Source organism: Ischnura elegans, chromosome 8 (assembly GCF_921293095.1).
Source record: "Ischnura elegans chromosome 8, ioIscEleg1.1, whole genome shotgun sequence".
In the NCBI taxonomy this organism is placed as follows: Eukaryota; Metazoa; Arthropoda; class Insecta; order Odonata; family Coenagrionidae; genus Ischnura; species Ischnura elegans.
In genome coordinates this window covers 109,079,471-109,105,970 of record NC_060253.1, presented here as the reverse complement: position 1 = coordinate 109,105,970, position 26,500 = coordinate 109,079,471, and the positions used below count along the sequence as shown (strand labels likewise).

The 26,500-nt window shown below is 34.4% G+C and overlaps 1 protein-coding gene across 23 annotated transcripts in view; it reads left to right on the top strand.

The window, feature by feature from the left end:
- Window positions 1–26,500, top strand: part of LOC124163590 (coiled-coil domain-containing protein AGAP005037) — a 242,090-nt gene that overhangs the window by 184,074 nt on the left and 31,516 nt on the right. For 11 of the 23 annotated variants that reach the window (XM_046540600.1, XM_046540584.1, XM_046540596.1 and 8 more), the window contains 5 exons: window positions 3,438–3,581; window positions 12,761–12,951; window positions 14,478–14,525; window positions 21,171–21,224; window positions 23,279–23,368. In XM_046540600.1, the coding sequence (XP_046396556.1) occupies window positions 3,438–3,581; window positions 12,761–12,951; window positions 14,478–14,525; window positions 21,171–21,224; window positions 23,279–23,368 (527 nt within the window). The remainder of the gene's footprint in view (window positions 1–3,437; window positions 3,582–12,760; window positions 12,952–14,477; window positions 14,526–21,170; window positions 21,225–23,278; window positions 23,369–26,500) is intronic. The other 12 variants (XM_046540595.1, XM_046540590.1, XM_046540598.1 and 9 more) reach the window with 9 other exon arrangements.

Here is a 26,500-nt window from a genome sequence, read left to right as displayed (position 1 = left end):
TAATTAATTTTTGGTGTAATTTAGGTGGTAATGGTAATTCTTTTCAAAAGTTTCAAGCATAAAAACCACGTGCGATATGCTGTCTTGAGTTGGGTGTATGACTTTTGTTTGACTTTTATGTTCAACGTTCTTTTGTTTTGTACTCAAAATATTTCTTTCACGCATAACGCTTATGGCAAAATATGGATTTGCAATGACGGATTGGATAGAAAGAGATAATTTTTGTGTCTATGGTTAGCCTTAGTTGGCAGATAATTCGCCTCACCTATGCTTTAGCGGTTCAAGTAGATTTTTTTTGGTCACCCTATAATATACTACTCTGGAAATGATTCATCTTTTTTTTCATCCATATATTTGATAACCTACGCCTTTTTTTACATAAATTTACTCATTTCAGAAGCAAATTGTTCAAATGTCAATCATGAAGGTCAAATGGGGTTGCAGTCATTGAAAACACTTTTGTAGTCATACATTCTCATCTTAAAATCATTCACTATTTGTTGTATAATTCCGTACTAATATAGAGAATTCTTCCCCAATTATCACCTAATGAATAGCCTTCCAAGTTTTCCAGTTGGAATTTGTTTCATTCTTCAATTATGAATTGTTTTGCTAATATGTGTACTGTTGTATGGATTAGTGCTAAGATTTTAGGCTTAATGCTCATGTGTGCCGGCACAAAAAGCCAATTTGAATAGATATTATAATTTGTGTTCCTTAGAGTTAATTCCATGTCGACTTATATTACTTCCGATTGTAACATTCTGAGATCTACTTGCTTGCGAAACTGATAAACATGGCAAAATGATTTTATTGTACCATATCTGTAGTAATTTAAATTGATTCCTTATAAATGTGGTGATGTACGACCAAAAAGCTCTCTGTATTGTATCGGAGCCATGTTGATGATACATATTTTTTTTATTTTTTATTTCCTGCAGTTAACTTCAAAATGTATCAAGAAATAATCTTCTTTCACATTGCTAGAGATAATTTCACATTATTAGTCCTCAGAATGTTAAGTATGTAGTGCTCAGTCAATCCAGCCATTCCTAACATATGTAGGTGCTCTAATTTCCCTCAGCTAAACTCCAAAATTTTGCTGAATTTTTTTATTATTGTGACATTTTTTTAGTTTTGTGACAACCATTTAACATGAATTTTTCATTCCTTGGCCTGGCTGTCACATTATCATCGCCATGCTATTTCTCAGGTTTAATTTGTAACTGTAATTGTTCATTTAATTGTGATTCTGATCTTAGATCAAAGAAGTCTGGTTTGACTATTTTACAAGGCAGTGATATTACATTTGCCTCAGCAATGTAGCCCCAGTCAATGATCAAAAATGCTGAGATTTGTTCCTAAAAAATCTTCTCGGGGTCATTTGAACCCACCTGAATTGGTTGGACTCAAACTGAGTTTACGGTGAATTATGACCCCTGAGCAGAAATTGCAGTAGATCAATAATCTATGTGATGTAAATATTACCAAGGAAAGTAATAATCTGGAAGCCAACTGAAGTAGGAAACAATCTTTCAATGTGGTTTTCTGATTGAAGGAGGAAACCATCCTTGGGGAGCAGGAGTAAACCTATTAACCGGACAATTGTCTGGCAAAACATTAGTTAATAAATACTTAGCCAAGCCCTTCACAAGTTACTATGTAATAGTGTGTTCTCCTCCCCTTATGGGTTTGCCCAAGTCAGCCAAAAAGGGAATGAAATGGAATGCCCTCTGCCATGTAGTGGTATTCCATCACTGTGGTTGGCTTCAGTAGAGCTCACTGGCAGTAAAGCCACCGACATGCCAATTTCACATATTCAGGGGAGGGGGCTAGTTACTTTCCTTGGGTCACCTAATGTGGTGAGAACTTTTTAGTTGGTGTTTCGCATTGAAATATGTACATAGATGCATTGCTGTAACATTAAAGAACTACAACAACTCATTAGTGCCATCTTCAGATGAATAGAATCAATGCTAGTGCATTGGCGCTAAGGCTGTAAGTATGTATTATGTCAGTGGGCACATTCACCAAATCGTCTTCAATGTTGGTTGGGATGGAGATTGAAAAATGAAGAGACCCACATTTTTCTGCTTTTCAATCCATCACCTACATACACTGTTCACGGTGCCCTAAACCCTGAAGCAGCTAAGTTGATGAGGTCACGTACTTGTGTTGAGCAGTTCACCACTTCTCAGCTACTCCTTGGTGTTGTGTGTGATCCTTTTGTGACTCATTACTGTTTCCTCTTTTGTGAGCAATTCTTCCCCTCAAAGAAAAGTTCACCCAGAATGAACTTTAATGACATCACCAACTCATGGGGCAGCTGGCAACTTTCATGTTTTCTTAAATTTGTTTCTTAACCTTTCGCACCGGATGTCGGATGGAGCCAACGGGCATTTTTATATGCAGAGCACTTGAGGTCGGGTATAGCTGTCGTGGATTTTTTAACGTAAACGATCGGACGTCGGCTCTGGCCGACGCCAGGAAAGGGAAGTGACCACTGAGGTAACAATTGTCTGATGCATTCATGCGCGGCCTGAGACCTAGCTTAGCGAGTCCTTAGGGCCACTCCTTGGCAATTTTTCCTGACCTTCCCACTCATTTATGACCATCCTCACCACAGGAATATGTTGCAAAGTGCTTAGATTGTCAATATTTTTTTCAATGATATATTTCGTTGCATACTGCAATGTTTTAATTCTTAAAAATGAATGCTTCGTTTTGATCTGTGTGTAAGCAATTTTTATAAGAAATTTTAGCATATAAAATAATTGACTTCTGGGCTTATACTCTTAGTACCTTATGTTCACTAACTTTGTCGTTATTAACGCCAAAAATCCATTTGAAATTCCACATTGCTTCAAAAAATGCTGGTAATTCCTTTAGAAGAGTTTTAATTCCTTTATTGAAAATCAAATGCATTATTTGGTTGGAAAAAAAAATGAGTGGAGTTGGTTGAGTTGGGTCCCAAATCTGAGGGACGAGAATACCAGGGTAACTCCACCCCCCAAAAAAGAGCTCCGTACGGAGAGGTTTAAAATATTCTCATTCCACTCGTTGCACGGAAAACATTTTCCAATTGTGGGTGCCGGCAGGAAAGGGTTTACTGACGTGAGAAGGCTGAATGGGATTGATTGATTCATTTATTGTTGTAGCTCATCTCTCCCTTTCATAATTTTTTAAATGTATTAAGTGAAGGACCTCATTTTGGTTTTATGAAAGTCATTGCATTTACTCCACTTTCTTTCCTACTTAAATTGGCTTTCGGATCATTTCTTTCTTCGAAATAATATTTACTTGGAGCAAATGTGCAGCTCACCTTACATCATCTGATGTAATTAAATGTGTGGAAAGGGTTGTGTTTGGCCCTGGATAGTTAGTGTTTGTCATGAGGGGTGGGTTTCCATGATTTTGGGGACATTGGTGGGTTCCAGTGACACGGAGATGATGGACAACTCTTACAGCCTGTATGGTGGAGTGAAGATGGCTGCCGGGAGGCCCATAGCCCCCCCTCAGTCTCGGCAATTCCCACCCACGGCCACCATGCCAGCTGCTGCAGTGCCATACGATGCAACTCGGTAGGCTCTCTCGCCCTCTCCTTAGGCCACTCTCTGCTAATGGCAAAGTCTTATTAGGTGCCATGCTTGCTTGTGCTTATCATGTGTTCGTTCTGCGCAATGTTCCTCCGGCATAATATCCACTGGTTATCCATGCATTGAGTATGTTTGTCCAGACAAATCCATGCATCAAGAGGAGTACATATGATGTATTTCTTCGCAGCATAAATGGAACTCTTTTATCTTAAAGCTGATGTGACATTAATAATAATTAGTTTTTTCTGGAGAATTTTTAAACATATTAACTGCAGCTCCTAAGTTCTGAACTTATCCAAGCAAAAAATTATTTTTCTATATTTTTCTTCAATCTTACGCCCCACCAAGTGGGGGATCTCATTTTTAATTGTCACACACTACTCTGCTACTCAGTGGGGGTTACAGTGGTTAATGTGGATTTGGTATTTTGACAGATTATAAGAAGCTTAAGAATTGCTTTTTTTTAGAAGTCAATGAGAAATCATTTTGCAATGGGATGTTATGGCCGAATTTAGCCAAAATATTGTTCTTGAAATAGACAGTTAAGCCACTGGCAAAAGTTTTGCATTTAGGTTCTTTATTCACTCTAAATTTTAGAACCTCGCAATTTCAAAGTCTCTGGTACTTGCGCTGTCCACATCTATGGCTGGCATTTCTATTTTAGTGATTCTACACTGATAATATAAGTTGTGATTACATTGCTTTGAAATCCATACTGATTGTACTACAGATGACAAGCCGGGTCATGCAATATCAACAATTTTGTCTACATGCTTGACCAAAGTATATAGTATTCTATTAATGTATAGAGAATACTTTTAGAGTGTAGAGAGGTGGTAAAATGGATTATACTTGGCTAAAATTGGATTGTCTTTCTTGCCTATACTTCTCACAAGTTTTAGTAAGTGATGGTTAGGAGTAAATTTGTGAAAAAATTATGATTAGGATTCTTACGACTACTTTTTACCTTTCTGCAGTAAGAATTAATTTTCATTTGTCATACCTGATTGTAAAAATTTTTTTCTATGTACTACATTTTCAAAGCCATAGTTGGCTTCATTTCCGTGTAAAATGGCATAAAATTCAATCTGAAGACATTCCATGTAACTATGTAATCCTAGTAACTGGGGAAATTAACTCTTCAGCCTCTTAAATACTTGAAAATCTTATTTCTCTGTATGTATAAGAGTTCATTTTTAAGTATTCATTGTGTGAGGTAATGATAATGGTAACTCATGGAAACATGATCATGGGTGAGATCAGTAGGTAAAGGATTTAAATGCTTAATAGCTGATCTTCTGTAACAATTGTTATAACTGCTCTTTAATTATCTTAATTACTCAAGTGTGAGAATATTTGAACAAAAATATAATCTGTCAATTAGTAAATTAAAAAATTCAATCAATTAATTAAAATGAATTTTGATTGTTAATATCAGTCAATTATCGGTCTGTACCATGGATTTGCCCAAAAATATCCTCAATGCATTATCGATTTGCCCTTAGTTTGTATTGATTTCATTAATTTAGCATGTGCTTCATATTGTAGCGATGGCAATAATTTCATTTGGTTGCATATTGGTTGAATACAGGAGGTGGAATCTTATGATGCATGTCTTTCCCTCTGGGAATCAATGCTTCAATTCATAATGCTCTTCATTTGCCTTAATCATGGAATTTTTAATTTTTTATATACCTAAGTGGTACTTTTACACAAAAAAGAGCTCCTTACCTGCTATTTTAGTCCTTGTTATGTAAGAATTCCTTCTTGTAATTAAAAGGTATTTGGATTCGGATGTAATTTTAAAATTGTGCAATTTTCATCCTTTATTTTCAATTTTTTGCTGCTACATTTCCTTTTAGAAGTAGCCTATTTTGTGATTACTTGCACATAATAGTATAGTTATTCACGTATAAATAGGTTTTAATGTAGCACATAAATATTTTTCAATGCCATTAATTTGCATGCAGATATATGCAGTAAAATCCAGTGTATAGAAAAAAATTAGGCAAAAAAAAACAAAATTTAAAAAATCTTTAAAACTTAGCAGTAGTATCCAGTGCTCATGTGTCAGTAGTGGAGTTAAAAAAATTAATGTAGAACTTGGTCGATAAGGGTTTTGGTCGATTTCCAATTCACGGGAAAATTAGCAGAAAATTTTGGAATGCACGGTGTAATATCAATTTTTTGTGCCCTTTGCATTGCGTTTTGGTAGTTCTAATGGTTCTAGCCTTGAATTGTGAAAGAAGACATCTTGGAACGAAAAATTACTTAAATGTAATATGAAATTGATAAATAAATTCAGGAAGGAAATGGTTGCAATTAAGAAACAGCTCAATAAGTTCAATACCTTGTGTGTGGCAGTGTGCTGCTCTGTTCAGCTGAAGATTGATACATGGATGGTTAATTTATTTCTATGAACTGCTGTGAACAAATAATATTCTATGAAGGAAACTGTGGAGCTAATTTTTATGTTAGTCCTTATTTATATTATTGCTAATTTTTTCCCATAAATTGGCCTTAAGCTTTTATATTTGTGTAAGCCAGATGCAGAAATAAATCAGAGATGATTTATTAGTTAGGAATGTTATTTTGTTTCACATTAACTTTTAATAGAAGTTTGAATCTAATTCCTTGGAAATGGTGGTTAGGATTTTCCCCTACTTGAGTATAGAATGATTTTACTGCTATTGGTAAATTAATTGTGAAGTATGAACGTATAACATTGGCTAAATAATGAATGTATGTACATATACCAATAGGATGAATAATCTGATGCTGAATGGAATATAGTATTATGGTGCATTTATTTTCAAATGATTTCATTGGTTTGTTTCCTGTCATTTATGTTTTAGTTAATACACAAATCATAAATTAAATTATTATTAAAATACATGTTGACAAAATTTACTTTAGCTTTTAAAACTTAACTATAGCATAATGTATAGTTACTTAGTTTTTATGTTCAGGAAAATTTTGGTTACTTGGAGGTGCTTAGTTCCTCATTATGTCAAAAAACTAACCCGAATTTAATTCAACAATACATATAAACTACGAAATATGATTATTTATTTTGACTTTCTGTTAAATATCATATTTAAATTGACCTGAATGTAATGTTTTTGCTGTGTCATTTATTACCTGCTTCGACAATGTTGGTCCCTCATGCTTATGTTAATTCCTCATTGAGTAATTTTGAGATTTTTGTTGCTAACCCAAATATTCAATGTATCTGTTAAATAATATTCTTAAAATCGTTTTAAACTATTTTTCTTGGCCTCTTCTTTAAAGAAATTATGCTTTGTCATGAATACATTTTCAGTATTTTCAGTTGGAAGATTGAAAATGCAGAAAAGCAGAGTTGAACTTGTTTCTTTGAAGTGAATTTTAAGAGCAGGTTTTGGAAAGAATTGTAAAAAGGCAGTTGTGATTGCCAATTTAACTCCCTAGATTTACAGCACACTCCCGATCATCCCAATGGGAGAGAGGGCACGAATAATCGAAAAACACGGATAACCCAAACTTTCTCTTAAATGTCTTTTTATATTCATAATTTATGTAAAACAAACAATATATTATTATTTATGCAGTTATTCTGTTATGTAAGAGTGATTCCCGAACTCATTGAGATCTTTCTTCGCCAAACCGCGATCTTTTTAGCGGCGATATCAAGGATTTACTCATATTATTGCGGCTCCATATAAGAACTGGTTAGGAAAACCATGCATCCGCGGCTGCGTGATCACGGATGCTGAAAAGTGGTTTGCGTGAATGCTTCAAAACCTCTGCATGACATCGGAAAAAACACGGGTAACACAAAACAAAAGCACCACGCAACGCTGTCACATCTTGCGCAAGTTGTCTGGCTTACAACTGCTGCGCAACATGTATATGTGATCAAGGAGCACGGTCACGCACTGCGAGGCTTGGAAAACAGGAACATAGTGCTCCCGTGAATGCAGCTAGCACGTAATCGCTTCCGTTTTACGATGGGGATTCTAACTTAAATAATAAGCCCCGTGTATCCTAGCATTAATGCCATAATTCCAATGATTTTGCATCCCATTTTTTTTATAAAGATCGTGAAAAAAATTGAGCGAGAGTCAAAATCATGCACGGATAATCCGCAACGCAGATAAACTGCAGCCGGATAACTGGGAGTCAGCTGTATTAATAATAGACTGTTAAAATTACTAGTTTAAGCATATGTAATGATAGTAACAGTATAAGCACGGTGTTTCAACTTGGAATCATTTACTTTCAAAGCATTTTGGTAGTTGATATTTTTGTGAAAAGAATCATAAAATTGAAATAAATCAAATTCACAATTTAAACTGAGAATCATAAATAATGGAATAAAAAATGTGTTTCTCCTTTACAATACTGTACCTTGTAGTCATCTAAATGTGTTTAACTCTGTCATGCTTATGTGTATGCTGCTCAGAGGTCAATTGCTAATCAGGATAGTAAATTTCAGTGGGACTTTTCAGCTGGTAGTTGAATTTGAGTACCAAATTAATTGAGGATCACATTTACTTATTGTGAAAATGGCCTAACATTAAATTTACATATTACCAGTTTTCCTAACAGTAAGCTTCCCCCGCGCTTGGATAGCATGGCCGAAATTTGGTAGTAATGGAGACCGATGCATTTAGTTGATATGAAGCTAATTTTGATATATGTACATGCCTGTGGTATAGCTTTGAAAGCTTTTCTTTCAAGTTACAACTTATAGTTGCAAGAAGTTTAATTTCCTATTCTCACTACGTAGGGATACCACCCAATTGTTACAGGTGGTCCAGATATTTAATGATATTGAGACAATGTTGGTACACTCATTTATTTATGTGTTGATTTTTGCATTTTATGTTGTCGAGTTTAATGTAATCACGCCCTGCTTTCCCATTAATACTCTCAGAATGTGCATGACTGTAAATATATACGTAGTTTTAAATGTCTTGTTTACTTATGTATAATGAACTTCAATGGACAAGAAACCCCATGATGAGATTGATACTTTTCTTCAAATTTCAAGTATTTAATTACCAACAGTCATGATAAATCGTTTTCAGTTCATTAATCATGGAATGGGACATTTTTTCATTGAAAGACTTGGATTTAATACCCTACTCAGAATTCCTGCATTTTCTTCCAATCTCTCCTGAGAGTTATGCCACAGATGGAAAGATTGCATTATAATTTTGTTGTACATGTGTAAATTCGTACTAAGTATTGGTGGAACAATTGCATGTGCCTGTATTGTGTGAAATTTTTTGCTGGGTAGAGGGAAATTCTGCTGATTAGAGGTTTCCGTTTTTGTGATTTTCAGTTCTTAGGTAACATTTTTGAGGTGAACAATCTGTACTTAATTTTTTTAATTAGGCTATATACTGCCGTCTTTGTTTGCTAATCTTCAGGAAGTTATTTTTCTGTGGCCTAAGTATTAGAAAAATGTCAGAAATTAGGTATACCGGTAGTTATTGTCTGCTTAATTTATATACATATGTGGGTACATTTTTCAGTGCCATTGAAGTTGGCCTAATATTCACTCAACCATTGATTGCACTCTGTACAATAGATCTCATTAAATATAAAGGTTTCTTTGCATATAGCATTGGATTTCCACTCCTTTTTATTATACAGTATGCATTCACATTTGCATTTTAGGTGTTTTCTTGTATTCAATAAGTCAGTGCTCCACGATTGTCTCATTATTTTGCCTTGCCCCTCAGTATGAATCTGCTAGATATATAGTCCCTAATTTCCTCTGGCCTATTTTAATTTGCTTAATTGGTGTGCATTTGAAAAATAAATGTTTGAATTAGACTTAGTTAGTATACCTCTGGACAATATCTCTGAGACTGGCTTGGAAAAATCAGGTATTATTCTTTATTTAATTCAAAGCCTAATCTAATACTTTTCAACTGGATGATTTGTGCTTAAATTCGTTGTTTGTTCCTTTTTGGTGAAGTACATTTGCAGTTTCATGAGAATTTTGGATCTAGAATCATTACCTGGACCTTTAATTTACATGTATTCTAATTTAAGTCCTTTAATAAATGAGGTGCTTGTATTGCTGCTGTACACATTGTGCTATTATTGAGCAATCAAAATAATGCAAATGGACATAAAATCATTTTCTGTTGTTTCAATCTTATGATTGATTAGTTGGAGTTGAACTTATGACTTTGGAGTGAATGTTAGCAGCAGGTTTTGAAAAGAAAAAAAGGTAAAATTTTGGAAAGGTAATGCATACTTTGCACTCACGCCAAATTTTGATTTTTTTCAATCGAAATATTTTCGAAAAATCGGGTGATTAACTATAAAATCTAGTGTTCAAATTATTTCAGGGATGTAAGATGGAAAAATATTAATGGTAATATTTCTAATATTTTTATAAGCCAATTCCAAGCAAGAAGCAGCTGATTACATGTGTAGCATTAGTGGTTTTTCCAACTATTTTACCTGTTACATGATGTGGCAAATGCATCACTGAAAACTCTTGTGGTATTGTTTTTAGAAATGAGGTATCTTATTGAATTTCTTGTTGTGCATCACCTTTACTCAAGAGATATTAGTTTAATTACTATATATCAATTATTGTGTGTGAATTGCCTTAATTTCATCTCCAATTCTGAATGATTCATTAGATTGTAAAAATATCACTTCTCATTTTCATTGCACATTCAAGTGAGTTTATCATTATTTCTATTGTTTTTGCATCTTAGAATTTAAAACTGCAGCATGTTTTGCTTTTATACATGGGCGATATGTAATTTTTCATCCTTTTCATGGCAAATTCTGACAATGCTACAGAATGATTTACTTGTTGCTACCGTATACTGGTGGATTTAATTTTTTGTTTTCATGAAATATTGATGGGAAAATACGAATCACATGTATCACTTGAATTTCATGCAGTTCTAATTCTTCAGTCAATCTGCTACTCATTTGCTCTGTGGCATTGTGTTTCTTGGGAACACGTCAAAACTTTAGCTTGCTCTGATTCCAATCCATTGTAGGTCAAGGTATATTCACAGAACTTTTTCTCTCTCAGCTATTGTTTGCCTATTTATCTGTGTGTATGAATCCACCATTTACTCTTATTTGGTGACTTCGATCCATTCCATTGTCATGGCCATATCCTGACACCAGAGATGAATATCATGTTTCTGTTGATGGTATATGATACTGCAGGAAAGTACATGTTTTTATGATCAAAGGATGTTGGATGAAATTTAGAAATGTGTCTCCTAAAGGTAATTAAAATATGAATTAATGTCTTTGAAACCAGTTTTTTGGTTGGAGAGGCAACCATCATCGTGGAGGGGAATGTGTCTTTACGTGCCCAATTACCTGATACATATGTACTTGGAATAGGGAAATCGTGACTGAAAAATACTGTGGTCTTTTTTTAAAAGTGAGACATCTCATTGGATTATTTGCTATGCATCACCATCACTCAACAAATATTAGTTTAATGACTATTGATAGTAATTAAACTAATACCTTCCAGTGAGTGCTTGAGTTTTTTGACATCTTTTCTTAAAAAGAGAATTCTTGAAGTGATAAGAGTGTTTTGAGAATTTTGGTTATTCACATGTTTCTGAAGTGTCTTAACCTGCCGTCGACAGGGTACCATTTTCCTCCCCTGTGCCTGGCCAACCAAAAAACTGGCTTTGGTGATATTACTTCCTATTTTAATTGGCTTTAAGGGATTCACTTCTAAATTTAATTCAGCCAATTAATAGGATTAGAAGCTCCACTCAATTTTATTTAAGTGATCGGATATTTCATTATGTCAATTTTTACGTAAAGATTATGATTTTTTGTCGATTGGATGAGACTTCTCTGTGCAAAATGTGCATAGTTATTTTACGATTCTTATGAGAATTTTGATCCAATACCTTACATATTAATTATGTAAATTTTTGTATTGCTTCTAATGTTTCTGTCTTGAGGAGTTGAAAGCTGTGTAGTGTGATCATCATTCTATTCCAGCTTATTTCATGGTGCTGCTGCATGTGCTTTTGTATTAATCTCATTAAGCCATAAAGGGGAGCTCTGTTAAACTTGTAAAAATCTCAGTGCTTAAAATAATGTTTCATGTTGAATCTGCAGTCCTCTCCGAATTGTCGAGCATGCGTTGGGCTGGGATGCTTATGCGTGACAATGTGATGACGTAGCCACTAGCATTCTTTAATGACTTGAGTGTTTGGACCCTATTGATTCAGTCACAACAACTTCACAATTCATTGATTACTAATTATAAGGTGGTCAGTGTATGATTTTAAGACATATGCCCATTTCCTCAGTCAGTTAATAGGATTGGTAGAGGTTTTTGAGAATGGCATGGTTCAGGTATATGTCGTTGAGATATTTACATCAAGTAGTTTGATTAATTTACTATACCCAGTTTACATTCCAATGCAGTTTTCTACATTGTAACAATAATTTTGTCATAATTATTTGGTACGCTTGGTTATTCAAGTGTTTGCTTCTTTTGATGCTACTCCTGCCTTTTAAAATGGCACACAGTGCAAAATGACTTCACTGACTATACATCCATTAAATATAAAATTCATCCTTACTACATTTGTGGTGAATAATTCAGAGTTCACCCCAACTCATCAAGGCTGCTCCCATCGTAGCTAAATGGCTACAGGCTAGATAGTTGGGGTGAAGATGTCAATATTCGGACAGGCTTCGGGTGCATTCAAAAGCAAGTGATCAGTCTCACGCACAAGAAAGTATGCTAGCTCTTCGAAGAATGCAATTTGGGCTTGGTTTATGATCTGCACTGTGCTTGATTTCCCTATCATTTCATTTTGTCTTTCTTTATGTTATTAATTTTCTTGAACTCATCTAAGGAATTAATGACAATTTGATCAAAAAAATGAATTTCACCGATTTTATAGCCTATATTACATTCTTTTCTTCATTTTCTGCTAACTATTTTTTATATTTAACGAGTAAAATTATGCTCATATTTTTATAATACCTTAATCTCATCATTGTTAGCATCAGTTCGCTCATCAAGATATGACTTATGTTCACTTATTTTAGACTTTGTAATACACTTCTAATGGGAGTTCATTTCATTAAAGATATTGATCAATTTGATTTAGCCATATTGAAGGGGATGCCTTGATGAATCCTTGCAGAATACGTGTGGAGCACATGGAACGTCAGCTGGCTAACTTGACTGGACTTGTACAGAAAGCCCTCACTCAAGGTCGCCCTCCCCCTGGGGGAACAGCTGGTGCTGCGCCAACAGCGCAACCTGGCGTTCCTGATGGTACACCTCCCGGCAACTATCTTCAGGTCCCTGCATCAAGAGATGCTTACCGAAATGGTAAGTGAAACAAACCTTCAGTTTCATTACTATGTGCTTATGAAGTTCGTGTTAGCATTGCTCGTGTTAAAGTACAAAAATGAACTTTAATTTTCCTTTGAAATTTCCTTTATTTTTGTGCCATATAATTTACCACTGTTGTCCTAAAATTTCATTCTATACCATGAGTAAAATCTTGGAACCTCAGTGAAATCATTCTTGATTAGATTGTATTTAATGTTTGTGCGTAGTTGTTTATGCAAACTACATGTATCAGGTAGTTATCATCTGATCACTAAAGGTTTTGGTATAATTTCCTTATAATGTGCTGCTGGGAAAGTTTTTTTTTGGATGCTTTCATTTTGTTTGTGCCAGAAGGTTGTTCTGATGCACAAGAGTTTTTTTTTTCATTTTCTCATCTCAATCTTCAAATTTGCATAGCTCAAATTACTTTTGTGATTTGAAATCATCTCCCCCATATTCCTACATCTGTTTATAAAGTTGATTTGATTTATAAATACATAGTGGTGAATAAATGGCAAATTATATGAGCATACTCCTCTGAATAGTCATTAATTTTCATTGTATAAACGGATGATAATTGCTGAAAAGTATTGATGTATTCTAATATCAAAATCTTCTTTTGAACTTTTGATCTTCCATTAAAATTTTTGTTGTTTTAAATAAGTTTTTTGCTGAATAAACTTGCGATCGATTGCAATTGCAAATTCATTTATAATATTAATGCTATGTGTTAAAGTATCGATTAAATCTCTTGGCAAATTTATTTTTTTGAAAGACCTTGTAGCACAATATTTTTCTAATTGTAAGTTGAATCACTGTTCAGATTTATCATCTATGAAACCTTCAAATATATATTCAGACATATATTACATGCATTAAGTTCCATTAAATTATGAGGACATGATATACATTGTTTATTGATGGAATTAATCAGTTAATTATTTTCTTATTGATATAGGTTGGATAATTTCTTCACAAATGGAGTTTTCCTTCAAATATTAAAGCAATGGGATTATTTTTTTAGTAATTAAAGTTTTAAATACCCATCAGTTTCCTCGCTCCGTCTCTGTGGTTATTCATGCTTCATACATGACTTTTTGACCCAAGGATAAAATTTATTCATATTTTAATTATCAGTGTATTTCAGCTCAAAAGCCTAATACATATGTACATGTAATGTGAAAACTTTGAAATTGTCTAGGGATTTCTTCTTGTAATTGAACAGCCACTGCATTTCCAGGTCTTCAAATGTACAGAAAGAAATGTGTGTTGTAGTTCGTAGAACACTCCTTTTATCTTTTGTAGACTATGTGTCAATGTGTGTAGAGGCAGTATGCATTTTATGTGCTATTCACTAACCACATCTAGTCTGTTCAATAGCAAGATGTCTTTGTGTGTGGATTAGTTCTCCTTTTTATGGATGGTCCATTGCTGAGATGTCTTGTCCGTGCAGTCTTATTTCTTGTGCATCATTATTCTACATCTCGTTCCTTCATCCACTTTCCCTGTTTCCTTTCTTTCAGCTGACGAGTATGATAAGCACTCTAGCTCAAGCTCAGCATCCCTCCCAGGTTTGTGAATAACTCCATTCTCCTTTTCTCTTCTCCTTGTCTTCTTTTTTGTGTTGTCTAATTATTTGTTGGGGGATCATTATGCTGCATTTGTGTCAACTGGAGTATTTTGGTGGTTGTGGTGGTACTTGCTACTTGACTTTCGCCATCAATTATATTGGACACTTTAAAGCAGTAGGCTACCTAGGTACTCCCCTTCCAATTTAATTATCTAACCCTGTAACACCTTGCCTTTCTGTAGATTGTTTTTACATGCGTTAGATTGCTATTTGTATTCCAATTTGGTGCAGTAAAACCATCTAGTACAATTGAGCAGTCATTTAAAAATCATCTATACAATCTGTTTGTCATTTTGAAGCATCTGTTGGTGCTATATTCCAGCATTAGATTTGACTTTCTCTCACTTTTCATCTTCCATATCTCACGTTCATTTCATTATGTTGGTGTCTCTCATGGAGGAATTGTCTTGTCACAAAAGTTATTTCTGCTTGAAAACGTGATGCAAATGATCTTCAGGGAGAGTGCTAACCTTTGTGGAAAATCATCAAGAAATGGTGGTCTGCTGGAACGAGTATGTGTACGTAGGGAAAGCCCAGGGATTCAGGCGAGTGTCAGGGAAAAATCAGATATTGCTGCGTGACACATCAGGTGAAAACTTGCCCAATGCATCAAATTCTTACAAGGTACCCAGAGCAAAGCAAAAAATAGTAACAACATTGTACATTGTTGTTCTAATTTTACTAGAACTCTAAATGCCTCTAATGGAAGTTGTGTTTCCAATAGCTATCATTTTCAAGAAAAAAATTATGAAAGAATCATAAATTTCTCATTCATTCATGTACGTACAACTTGAAATGGGAAACTAGTCAGCAGAACTGTTTTAGCTTTATAGCTAGGTCATGGCAGTGCCTTTATGGGTACTTCATGGTGTTAAATATTGTCCTTTTGAGAATATTGAAGGTAGTCATCTTTTGGAGAAGGTTTGCCGTTGTATTATTTGTAAATATATGTGACGATTTATGTGATGAGCTGTGTTTTAGAATCTGTAGGCTGCTTCTGAAACCTCATCTAATTGGGATAAATTGCAATTGAATATACGAGTAAGTTTCTATTATATCAGGATAGAAGTTTACGTTGAGAAAGCCGTCAGTTAATTCAAAGAGAAGGTTACTGGGGTTGATATCCATGAAGAAAGAATTTGTGTGCTGAGATTTGTGGAATATTTCATCACAGGTTTGCTATGACATATGATGGGTTTAGAAGCCAAGGGGTGAAGTGATTTTTTTCTAATCAGAGATAGATACACATATTGATAGAACAAAACTCGGTGGCCAAGGAATAAGAGGGAGTCTCTGTCTTGTGCTGACATGGAATGAATGAAATCATCAAATGCACTACTAAATATGTATCTAGTTGATCTTGTTTGTTTTCTTTAACTAATTTTTGCTGAGGTAGAAAAAATCACTTGTACCCCTTGGCTTCTCACCCCCTCAGACAGCTTATGTATATGCAAAAAAAAAAAATTAACAACCTCACAAACTCTTCACTGTTTTACGCTGATTCATCCCATCAATTCAGTCACCGTGCATAACAAAATATTTTTAGAAGAAATTCTTCCAGTTTTGCCCTGAGGAGGGTGGTGCGTTTTATTTATTTATTTTTAAATTCTTTTGTTTGATTAATGAACACCCAAATTCCATTTCATGTGGGCAACACTTGATCCTATCTGCTCTGAGGGTAAAAGAGTGGAGGTCATTTTTTGTGGTAGTGATGATTGTGAATGCGTGAGTTTGAGGAGAATTTGGCATAATTATTTTTGACATGTAAGGTCATTGCAGTAAATATCGCTGGTGGGATAGGCATCATTGTTGGTGAAGCAAATGGTGGAATATTTTTTCCCTCTGAAATTTTTAGATATTGATTGCCTCTGGACTTTAGTTTGTATGTGAACTTTTATCATCTTTAGTGGTGGCTCTCCTACTTGATAGAATTTAATTATACTCTGTGAAATTATGAAGTTTTTTTTTTGAAAAAACGTCAATAAAAAGCTTTCCAGTAGCAGTATATCCGCTTACTATGCTTTGCTTCTCCTTTAACCAGCAAAAATAGTCTCCTGCTTAATTTCATTCTATTAGTAAAGAAATAACTATTAAATGTACGTATAATTTCAAGTTCTATAGGTTTGTACCCTTTATTGTGGAAAATTTTGGATTTCACTTAAAATTTCTTCAGCCGAAGCCTAGCAGTTGTAATATTTCTGTTGCATAAATTTCTAAGTGAAGGAATCTCAGTTCTTTTTAACTAATGTGATTCACTGTAAGGATGCTTGTTGGTCTTCTGCCAATATTTTGGTTTTCAAGCTTTGTATTTATTCTTTACAAATTGCAAGTTCCATTGATACATGGAAAACTGTTAATATTTTTAAGGACAGATTTCCATTTTGGGAATACATACTAGCCAAGGCTGTAAACATGATGGCAAAGAATGCAGTAGGTAGTGCAAGACTATTGCGAATGCGGTTAAGTTCTTCTTTACCCTCTACAATATCTCTTGCCTGCCACCTTGATGTAGTGCATTTTTTATGTTAAAAAGTATATCTTACGTAGAGATCATTGTATAAATGTATATAATTGAAAGTAGTTTTCAGGAATATGCTATGGTGACGTAAAATAATAACAATAAATTTTAATTTCATTTGGCTAATAATGGCAGTAGAGAAAATAATATCATACAAGCAAATAATAAGTAAATACGTCTATAAATTTTAATCATTCACACAAAATATTCAAGCACTACTCATAAAATACATTTAATATGCTGTCCACAAGTTAAATTGATGCAAAATCTTTGCAATCGAAAAACTTCACAAGTTTATAAAATGGGTGTAGAATAAGATGATTTTATCATTTTTATTGTCGCCCATTATATTAAAATTATGTGCTGTGCAATTTTGATTAACTTTTTGGAATGTTACTTGAGTGTGTAATCAACTATTTTGAAAGTGACATCATGAACCATTAGTGCGTACTGAAAAAAATGGCTCCATTAGCTCAAATATCTCTATCATTGCTCTCAGGGCTCCCATGGTTTAACAGACTTCTTTTCCAGACTAATATAGTGACAAAAGTGAAAAGTTTTCAGTAGGGAATGATAAAGTTAACTGATATCCTCATCAACATGAAGATGTTTGGAGATGCATTGTGATTTTTGTCCTTTCTAACAGAGTTTCCTCTCACTGAGCTGGTGAAAGAATCGTAAAGCAAACTTTCTTGAATATTTCTTGACCAAATTTCTTGAATATGAGCCACAATATGGATCACTTTCCATGAATTTAACTATCATTGCTGCCCTAGAAGATTTGATTGTGCTTTCTGGATAAAACTCATTGTCAAAAATGTTTGAGGAGTTATTCTCTCAGATGTTTTTCATTTTCTTTAAATGTGTGTCCTGCAATAGCAACCAGCAGAAAATACTCTGTGAATGTACTCCTGAGTTGCTTTAGCTAACATATCACATACTGTGTCCCTGATATTTGCTATGTTTGAGCTTTACAAATAAAATGAATCCTCAAGTTTAAGTACTCTACATATGAGCACTATCCTTGCATGAACGTGATAGGCAATTCAACTGAATTTTCCTTGTCTGCTGCTTTCTGCTAAATTCTTACAGTGCAAAATTATTAAAAATTACAGTATCAGCAATTTTACATGCTGTAATTTTACGAATCTATGATGAGCACAATTCGAAGACGATCCCCCTTAATTGAAATTGCTCTAAGGAAAAATCTAATTTTGAAAATAATTACACTACACACCTCTGATAATAGTTGCCCCATTTTTGCCCAAAATCTATGGAAGATAAGTATAGTAAGTAAGCACAATTGGCATTATATCATAGCCTCATATTTTGCTTGAGTCTTAATGGAGGCCATGCATTTATTGGATTTCAAGGACTAGAGTGACTAATTAGGCAACCTGGTCATCATTGTCAAGGTATAAAGAAGGGTTTGGTGGACTTAATTATGTATTTGCTGTTCCGTCATTTTTAAGACTAATTGAGATTTCTTTTATTGTTTATTTGGAATCGGAGTCTATATTATAACAATTCTTTTGTTTCGGTAAATAAGAACTCATGCTGCTGTACTTTTAGAACCAGTCTGACATACCTGAATTGCAAAATTAATTCTGGCAGTTATGATGAAAGCATTATTTCCTTTTATAACTTATCCACATCCATAGGTCCATTGTATATTTCTGAAATTGAAAAATGTGTGCTATACTAAGCCAAATCCAGATTCAGCAGGAAAAATTGCAAATGTGAAGGAAGTCGATGAGGTTTGAACTGATTGGGGCTGGCCAAATCTTTGCCTGCTGCCGTAGAATAGAAGGTACATTTTGTTTGTATACGAGAATTTAAAATGAAATTAGGTAATTATGGTACAGCTATCTGTATTGTCAGTTTTTCGCTGTAAGGCCATGAGGCAGTAAAGCCTAAGTGAGGTATCCATAATTATTATACAAATAAATCAGGTTATCAATATTATTACTGCAAATGAAGAGGGAATTTTTCCATTCAATATTTAGATGAATTCCCTAATCTGCAGGAATTGGAAAGGAAAAAAAACCTTGTCTTAGATTTGGGAAAGTATAGTTGATCTGATATAAGCTCTGGTGGAATTCGAGTAATGCATAAATTTATCAATGATGTGACAAATATTTAGTCAGCAAAAATCTCTAGTCTCAAAATACCTATAGTATAGAGTGTCAGTTGGAGAAAGGCTGGTCAAATCAGACAATTAACAAGCTTTTTTGGATCTTGAAAAACCTAGGACTCAAGAGACATTAGATTAGTCTCCAGAAATTAATCCATCAGTGTGCGGAGCACATTTTGCATGAAATACTGGTGGTTGGTGTGTGCTGAAATCAGAATCACTATGATAGTTGAAATCTGAGACAAAATTCATCATTCAGCCGGTCATGGATGTGGAGGTATTTGCCCAGAGCGCTCCATTTCCAAGGATTGGGTGAAGGTCTAGATAATTACCTTGTTAACTTCCATAACAGTTTGCTACTGAAAGGTATCAGTAAGGATTGATGGGCTGTAAGAAAATCTCACCATTCCAGATTTATGTTTGTATCATCAGTGATTGTGGCAGTTTATATTGAAAAATATTGCAGCATCTTATATCCATTCACGGAACATATTTTACATGAGAAAGTAGATTACTTGTTTGTCTGATGTAAATTATCACTAATCACCTCTAAGATATTGTTGGTCTTTGTAAGCATAATTTCTAATGCTGATATATCATCCGTTTCCATCCTTGCCTAAAGCACCTCAAAACATTTCCCTATTTATGCAAGTTTACATCAAATATTCAAGTTCGTTGGCCATGGAAGTACCTACATATATGGCTTTGAAAGAAGTTAGCCTCTAAACAAATTAAGTATTTCTGTTTGTGAAGTAGAGTGCAGTGAAAAAACATCATTCATTATTTACAATTTCTTCAGTTGTCACCACTATTGGAAAATAAAGCATTGCGGAGAGACTATTATGACATTCCTGATTGCATGTCATTAGTTTTTCATCTTCTGACGGGTGCTTGCGTAGTTGTTACCATTTCTCCAGACAGTGTGTCATAAATTGTGAATTTGCTGCAGTCATAAATTTCTATGTGAGAATCATTAAAGTCGTTCTTTCTTTACTCAGGAAGTATCAAGGTGGTTTTACTGTGATTGTCATTCAATATAGCCTAAATTAAATCAAATATAGGTATTAGGTTTCAGATTGTGTTCTGTCATGTCATCTTTGTTGTGAGTAAATTCATTTGGATTTAATAAAGGTATAGTTAATGATTCATCAATTGATAACTTTGGAGAAATGTGAATGAAGAAATTCTTTCATAATAACTCCAAGGAAATTTGTTGTGCATTCTCCCCTTCATTTCATAATCTATGGCAAATTAATACTTGTATTTGTGTACTTCTATAACTGTCATTCTTCTTTGGCACTGTGCTCTGTGTTATTTACATGTAATTGTTGTGTGTGTTCGTGTTATTTTTAAACATATAATCAACTAATAGCTTTTTTATGCTTCCATAACATTCACAGCATGGTGTTATCCTTTATTCCTCAACTACTGCACTACAAAGTTATTGTGACTTTAATAATTGTTCTCTCACATTTCCAGCTAACTGTTGTAGGATAATTCAGATGTAATGTGGCTTTAAAATAGGGCACCTCTTTTTGCAGCCAGAATAAGCAACCAATGAGACATGCTCGTTAGAAATATGAATTGTTGGGCAATTCACGCAGTACTTCCAAGATTTTATAGCCATACCTATGAGTTTTAATACAAATTGTTATATTTGTGTAATACATATATAAGCAATATATTTTTGAAGTCTGTCTTTTGTATTTCTCCATTTCTTTCATATTCATTGCCTACTCCTTCACTTTCAACAATTTTGTGACAACATCTTGTATTTGTATTCATTCAGCCAAGTACATTCATTTTTCTTTCTCAAAGCTTTTCCAGTAGTTAATGGTTTCATAGTGTATGCCTTTGAAAAGCTTTATGAGCTGTTGGCAAGCTACTTTTGTTACAGTGCAGTGATCTGTAATTCTTAATGCTTCTCCTTGCAGATGATACATATTTACGCAGTGACACCAAACCTCCCAAGCTAGGAAAGGGTAGAGGTAATACCTTATTTTGGATAACCCAATTGACTCTAGTTTCTTCTACTTCATTCTGTCTCATTCTCACATTAGCTGAAATATTCCAAATATGTATTCATATTGATATATGTTGACGAGGGAGTGAAATCTGCCGTCTACTGTGGTATGTTCTAAAATTCTTCATTTCTTATCAATGCTTTCAATGTGTATGTTTACATTTAAGCATAAGTCTGTCATTTCATATTTTTGTAGCTTTTATAGACCCAGCCAGTACAGCTCACTCTGCCTCCATATGCAAAGTAGAGGCCCAGTGGAGTCACTGTGGCACAGGATTTCCTGTGCTGCAATTTTCCCTTCCACCAGGCAATCACGTATGCTGCTTTAAATATCACTTTCTTCTGCTCCAGTTTCGTTTCAATTCCCTGTGTGCTACTCACTGTCATATGGTTACGTAATATACAGTTAAACTCTGAGGAATGCTTGTATAACATCTCATAAACAAATTTTGCTATGTGCAAATATGGTAATAACAAATGTGGTTGCGAAAAATATAGTCCAATAAGAAAATTATATATACGGCAATAGCATCGCAGTTTTTACTCTAGGGATACATGTTAAGCAAAAGCTTCTCCTCTTGAAGTTTTATGATGTAATTTTGGCACATATTTCACTAGATGTGGAGAACATTTCAAGAGTGGATTAACAATTGCGAAAGTAACATGTATTTCTATTGTCCACCCATGAGCTCATTTGGGGAAAATAAAAATTTAATATTATCGTGATAAATAAACACAAGAAGTGAAGTAAACTGGGCCTCCTCCATGGTAAATTAGCTGCAGGTGAACAGAAACTGATGGCTAATTGCCAAACATTTTCCTTTGGGTTGGTAGGATGTTTCCTCCCACTATTAGCAATATTTTTATGCGCTTCAATGCTCTTTGAAAAGCAAATAGGATGGTAAAACACCAATGCACTGTGTACAATAGGGTTAACTCATATGTATGGAAGGAAATATTTATATAGGTATTTATGCAAATTAAAGTCTTACTATGAACTCACGAGTTCATTCATTTTCATGCGAGTTCTAAGACCTGTCATGAGTACTCACGTGCTAACTGCCTAACATAACATCAAATCAGTTAGCCTAGTTGTTAACGTTACCATATATGAAGCAGAAACCCGGGGATGGGTTCTTACTGTTTTTTTACTTTATTTCTTCGATATTTTTCCACGATTTTTTAAGAAAAACTTATTTAAAGGAGGTAAATTGAATTCAGTCAGCCACTTAACAACATTGTAAAGAGATTTTGACCAATGGAGTAGGAGTGTAGCCCACTTGATACTCCTTTTGGTCCACAGATGGCAGCGTCTACGAGCGTCTCTTAACGCATGGTGGAACCTCCATTGTGCCTCCACAAAGCAGGCAGAGAGCCTCCTGTTGAAAGGGGGCTCTCTGGTTGCTATTTTTAAAGGGCTACGAAAGCGAAGGAGAGGTTTTGTGGCCTGTGCCAGCTGTGGAATGACTGAAAGAATCTTTATTTTCTTTATTCATAGTCTCTCCACTTTTTTGATATTTGGAATATTTTGGTGAAGGTGGTATCTTTTAATTGCTGTTGATTTTTTGTGTTCACCCTCTTTGTATTCCATTAGCATCAGGATGCATGTACATTTGTTGTCCTTATTTATCCTACCTCAGTTTCTGAGTAACATTTTTATTCTTAAAATCTGCATGCATTACGTGGGCTATACATTATTGTTGACTGTATTTTTTATTCATATACTAGTAAGTAACTACAGACTATGAATATTTCCATTGAGTAATAAATTGTGAAATTAAAAATCATTAATGAAATTATTAATCATGTACAAGATATTAGCTATGATGATAAAATAAGTATCCATTATTGAAACTTGAATTAGGCATTGGCATACAAATTGCTTGAAACCAGTTTATTTAAGTTAGCTTTGTTTCATCTTTTCATTGTCAAGTTTTTGGCTTTTCTGTGGCCTATGTATGTTGGTGGTGGTCTTTTATAAACCATTGTATCATTGTTTTGTGTGTGTATTCCTTCCAGACAAGTCGGTCTCCTTTGAAAAATCTGTATCCTTTAGCGACGAACCTCCTGATATGAGTTCACCAAAACAGCATTCCCCACAGCACGCAGGTAAAAATAATGGTTGAAGGGTGCATTTCTTTATAAGGAAAATTCTAAGTATTATTTTAGGGGCATGTGGTAAAATTGATGGAAAGAATCAAAATATTAATTTAATTTTATTACCGTATACTTCTTTGGAAATCAAACTTCAAGACATTTGAGGCAAGGTTGCAAAAACTGGAAAAAGGGAGCAAATATTTCATTTCCAGTATCATTGAACAAAGAAAAAGGAGTGTAGTCATTTCGTGAAACCCCAAGAGTCCTTGTATCTCTTATCAAAAACTAGTTTATCCATTAAAGCTGTAATCATTTCAGCATCTGTCACTTTTCCTATTGCACACCTCTTTATTTTGGTGATTTTACATCCTTTCTTGTTCAATTTGTTTGTAAATTTTGAATGGATTATCAATCGGACGCCCGCTCAAACAGCTGTCTCTCTTAGGTGAGCAATGTGCATCCGATTTGAGCAGGGTTTCTTATATTCAGAACACTGCCGCTATATCACGCTGAATCTCATTCATGAATAAATATTTTTTAAACATCATCACCTTTAGTAGTTGGAATGAGTTTAGTTGGCAAATATATCAGTTTCATGTTTATCACAAGTCTTTTTAAATAATTGGTGAATAGGGTTTCCATCAGGATATCCTCTAACAGGATCATTCCGAGTTCCTTAGAAATTATGTATCTAATCTCTCATGTTTTTGAAGGAAGTTTCCCTTGAAAGAAATGTCCCTCAAGTGCTCCCTAAAGACGGTCAGATTGGATACCTTGGATCCAAGTATCGGCAGATATTATTGTCTCGTTTGGATAATGAAATCAGATCCAAATTCACTGAAAAAGTTTGATTTGGATCTGGTATTTTAAATTCACACCACATTAGAAGGAGCGTCCTATGAGTGGAAGTAAAAAGATCCAATTTTCTCTTTGCACACAGTGATGCCTTTATATAGTTACCTCTCTTTTCGTACGACTGTTAGCTTCTATTGTGACTATTTTATTACGTGGCTGGTGGATAAATTTTATCCCAAGGAAAAAGGTGCCCTCAGATTTTTATATCTTTGGTCATGCTTATGAATTAAATTAGAATCCATATTTCATTGATTGTCTTATAATGCATGAGCTTATAACTTAAGTTCATCACTGATTCCCAAGCTTTGCATATGACTGAGTGTGCTGTTAATTAGCGTTTTTTGTGGTAATTGTTCAGGAGATGGAGTGCCCACATTGAATGAAATCATCAGCCTCAGTTTTTGTATCACTTTTTACAGGTTTTCACAGGGTTTTTAAAAATAGCTATGCATTTCATTACACGCTGCTTTCATAAGTTGAAAGCTTGGAAATATTGATGTCATTTACTGAGCATAATTATCAGTAATGATTGCCACATGGAACCGTATTTAATGTAATAAAGGCACCAAAGTTTTTTTATAATGCTTCCATGCAGGTTGCTCACTGCATGAGTCTTTTTTCATCATCTGCAATAAACATCTGCTTAAATTAACAGCATTTTTCATCAACTGCAATAAACATCTGCATAAATAAACAGCATTTTTCAACATCTGCAATGGAGGTCCCTTGACACCAATGGCTTGCTCCAAATATTTATCATTTTTATGTATGTTATTTGAGATCGCCATTTTTTATTCAATATACCTTCCTATACCTATTTATGTGTGAGAAGCTATTCTGGTGAGCTAGCGAGTACATGATATAATATTTATGATTTTTCCTCTGGACTCAAGATGAAAATTGCAGTGAAAATTTTATTTTATAAACCTAAAAGATTCTTAATTGCTTTAAAAGCTTCATTTTCAAGTGCAAAAAAATGAACTTTTATCCAAAAATTTCTGATGATCCGACGGCTGAAACCAAGGTACCATTCCACATCCAGATCCAAAAAAAAATCCTGGATTGTCCTTCCCTATTACGTACACAAATGTGTTTCATTTGCCTTGCTTTGGCCTTCAGCTTAGCCTCAGTCCAAGGCCTCTTTTTCACCGTACAAGAAATGACCAACTCCACTGATACATATTGGTGAATCAAAGCAAAATATACCTGTTATAATTCCATGACCTTTCATACTTGAGATGTCAGCCCAAAAATAAACAAAATTTTCTCCATATGACCCTTGGCTGATTATGCTTTAAATGGTGATCCATGATTTCTTTATGGGGTATAACTCATCATTTTAATTATATCTTTGAATGGGTTTTCGGGAAAAGGCTATATTCATGATTTCATGCAACTGCTGACGTGCAGTATTTCATTCCATTTCCCATGGATAGAGCAAGTCAAACCACATGCCTCTTGCAACAAGTACTACACCTGATTTCTTGTTGTTTGTGTATGTTGAAATGATGATATTGATTTTCTGTGCTTTGTTCCTTGCCCTTCATGATTCATTTACCATTAACATTGGATTTTTCATGTTTTTAACAAGTTAATTTTAATTTTCATGGCTTGCTACTAACCTATGTAACTGGTGGTATATTTTTCTCTAGTGGACCTGTGTCTGCCTATTTTTTCAAGAGTGTAATGTCATGGGGAAGCACATTTTACTCAACTGATGGTGGTCTATGGGGGATATCACTCACGTAATCTGTTAATTCCTTGATGCCATCTGTCCCTTGTCCTCATTGCTTGGGTATTTTTCATTGTCATACTGCCTCACCTTTAGGGTATTGCATAGTATGCATTTTTCACTGCATTTTGTGGGTAGCTTCTTGCTATGTTATCAAATCATTGTTCTCTAATGGCAGGAAGGTTGTCATCGTAACTTTTGATTTGCTAATAATTTGTTATTCATCCTTTCTGCTTGTGATATTATGAAAATCAATGTCAAATAAGTGCTGGCACCCTGTATGAAATGGCTAAATTAAATTCATGATAGCGTTTGATGTGCCTGCTAACTTAGAACTGCCTCTCCAAATTTCTATAAATATGCCGCACATTGCAAAACCTTCTTAGGATTTAACAAATTTTCTTTGTTTGGGTCATTTGCTGTCAAAAATGTATTTTACCAAGATCTCTCCATATTTAGTGTGAGATTCCATAGTCAATAATCTTGAATTAATGTGAGAGTTATATTGTTGAGGAAATATTCACAGGTAGTTGCAAGTGATAGCTGTGGCATGCTTA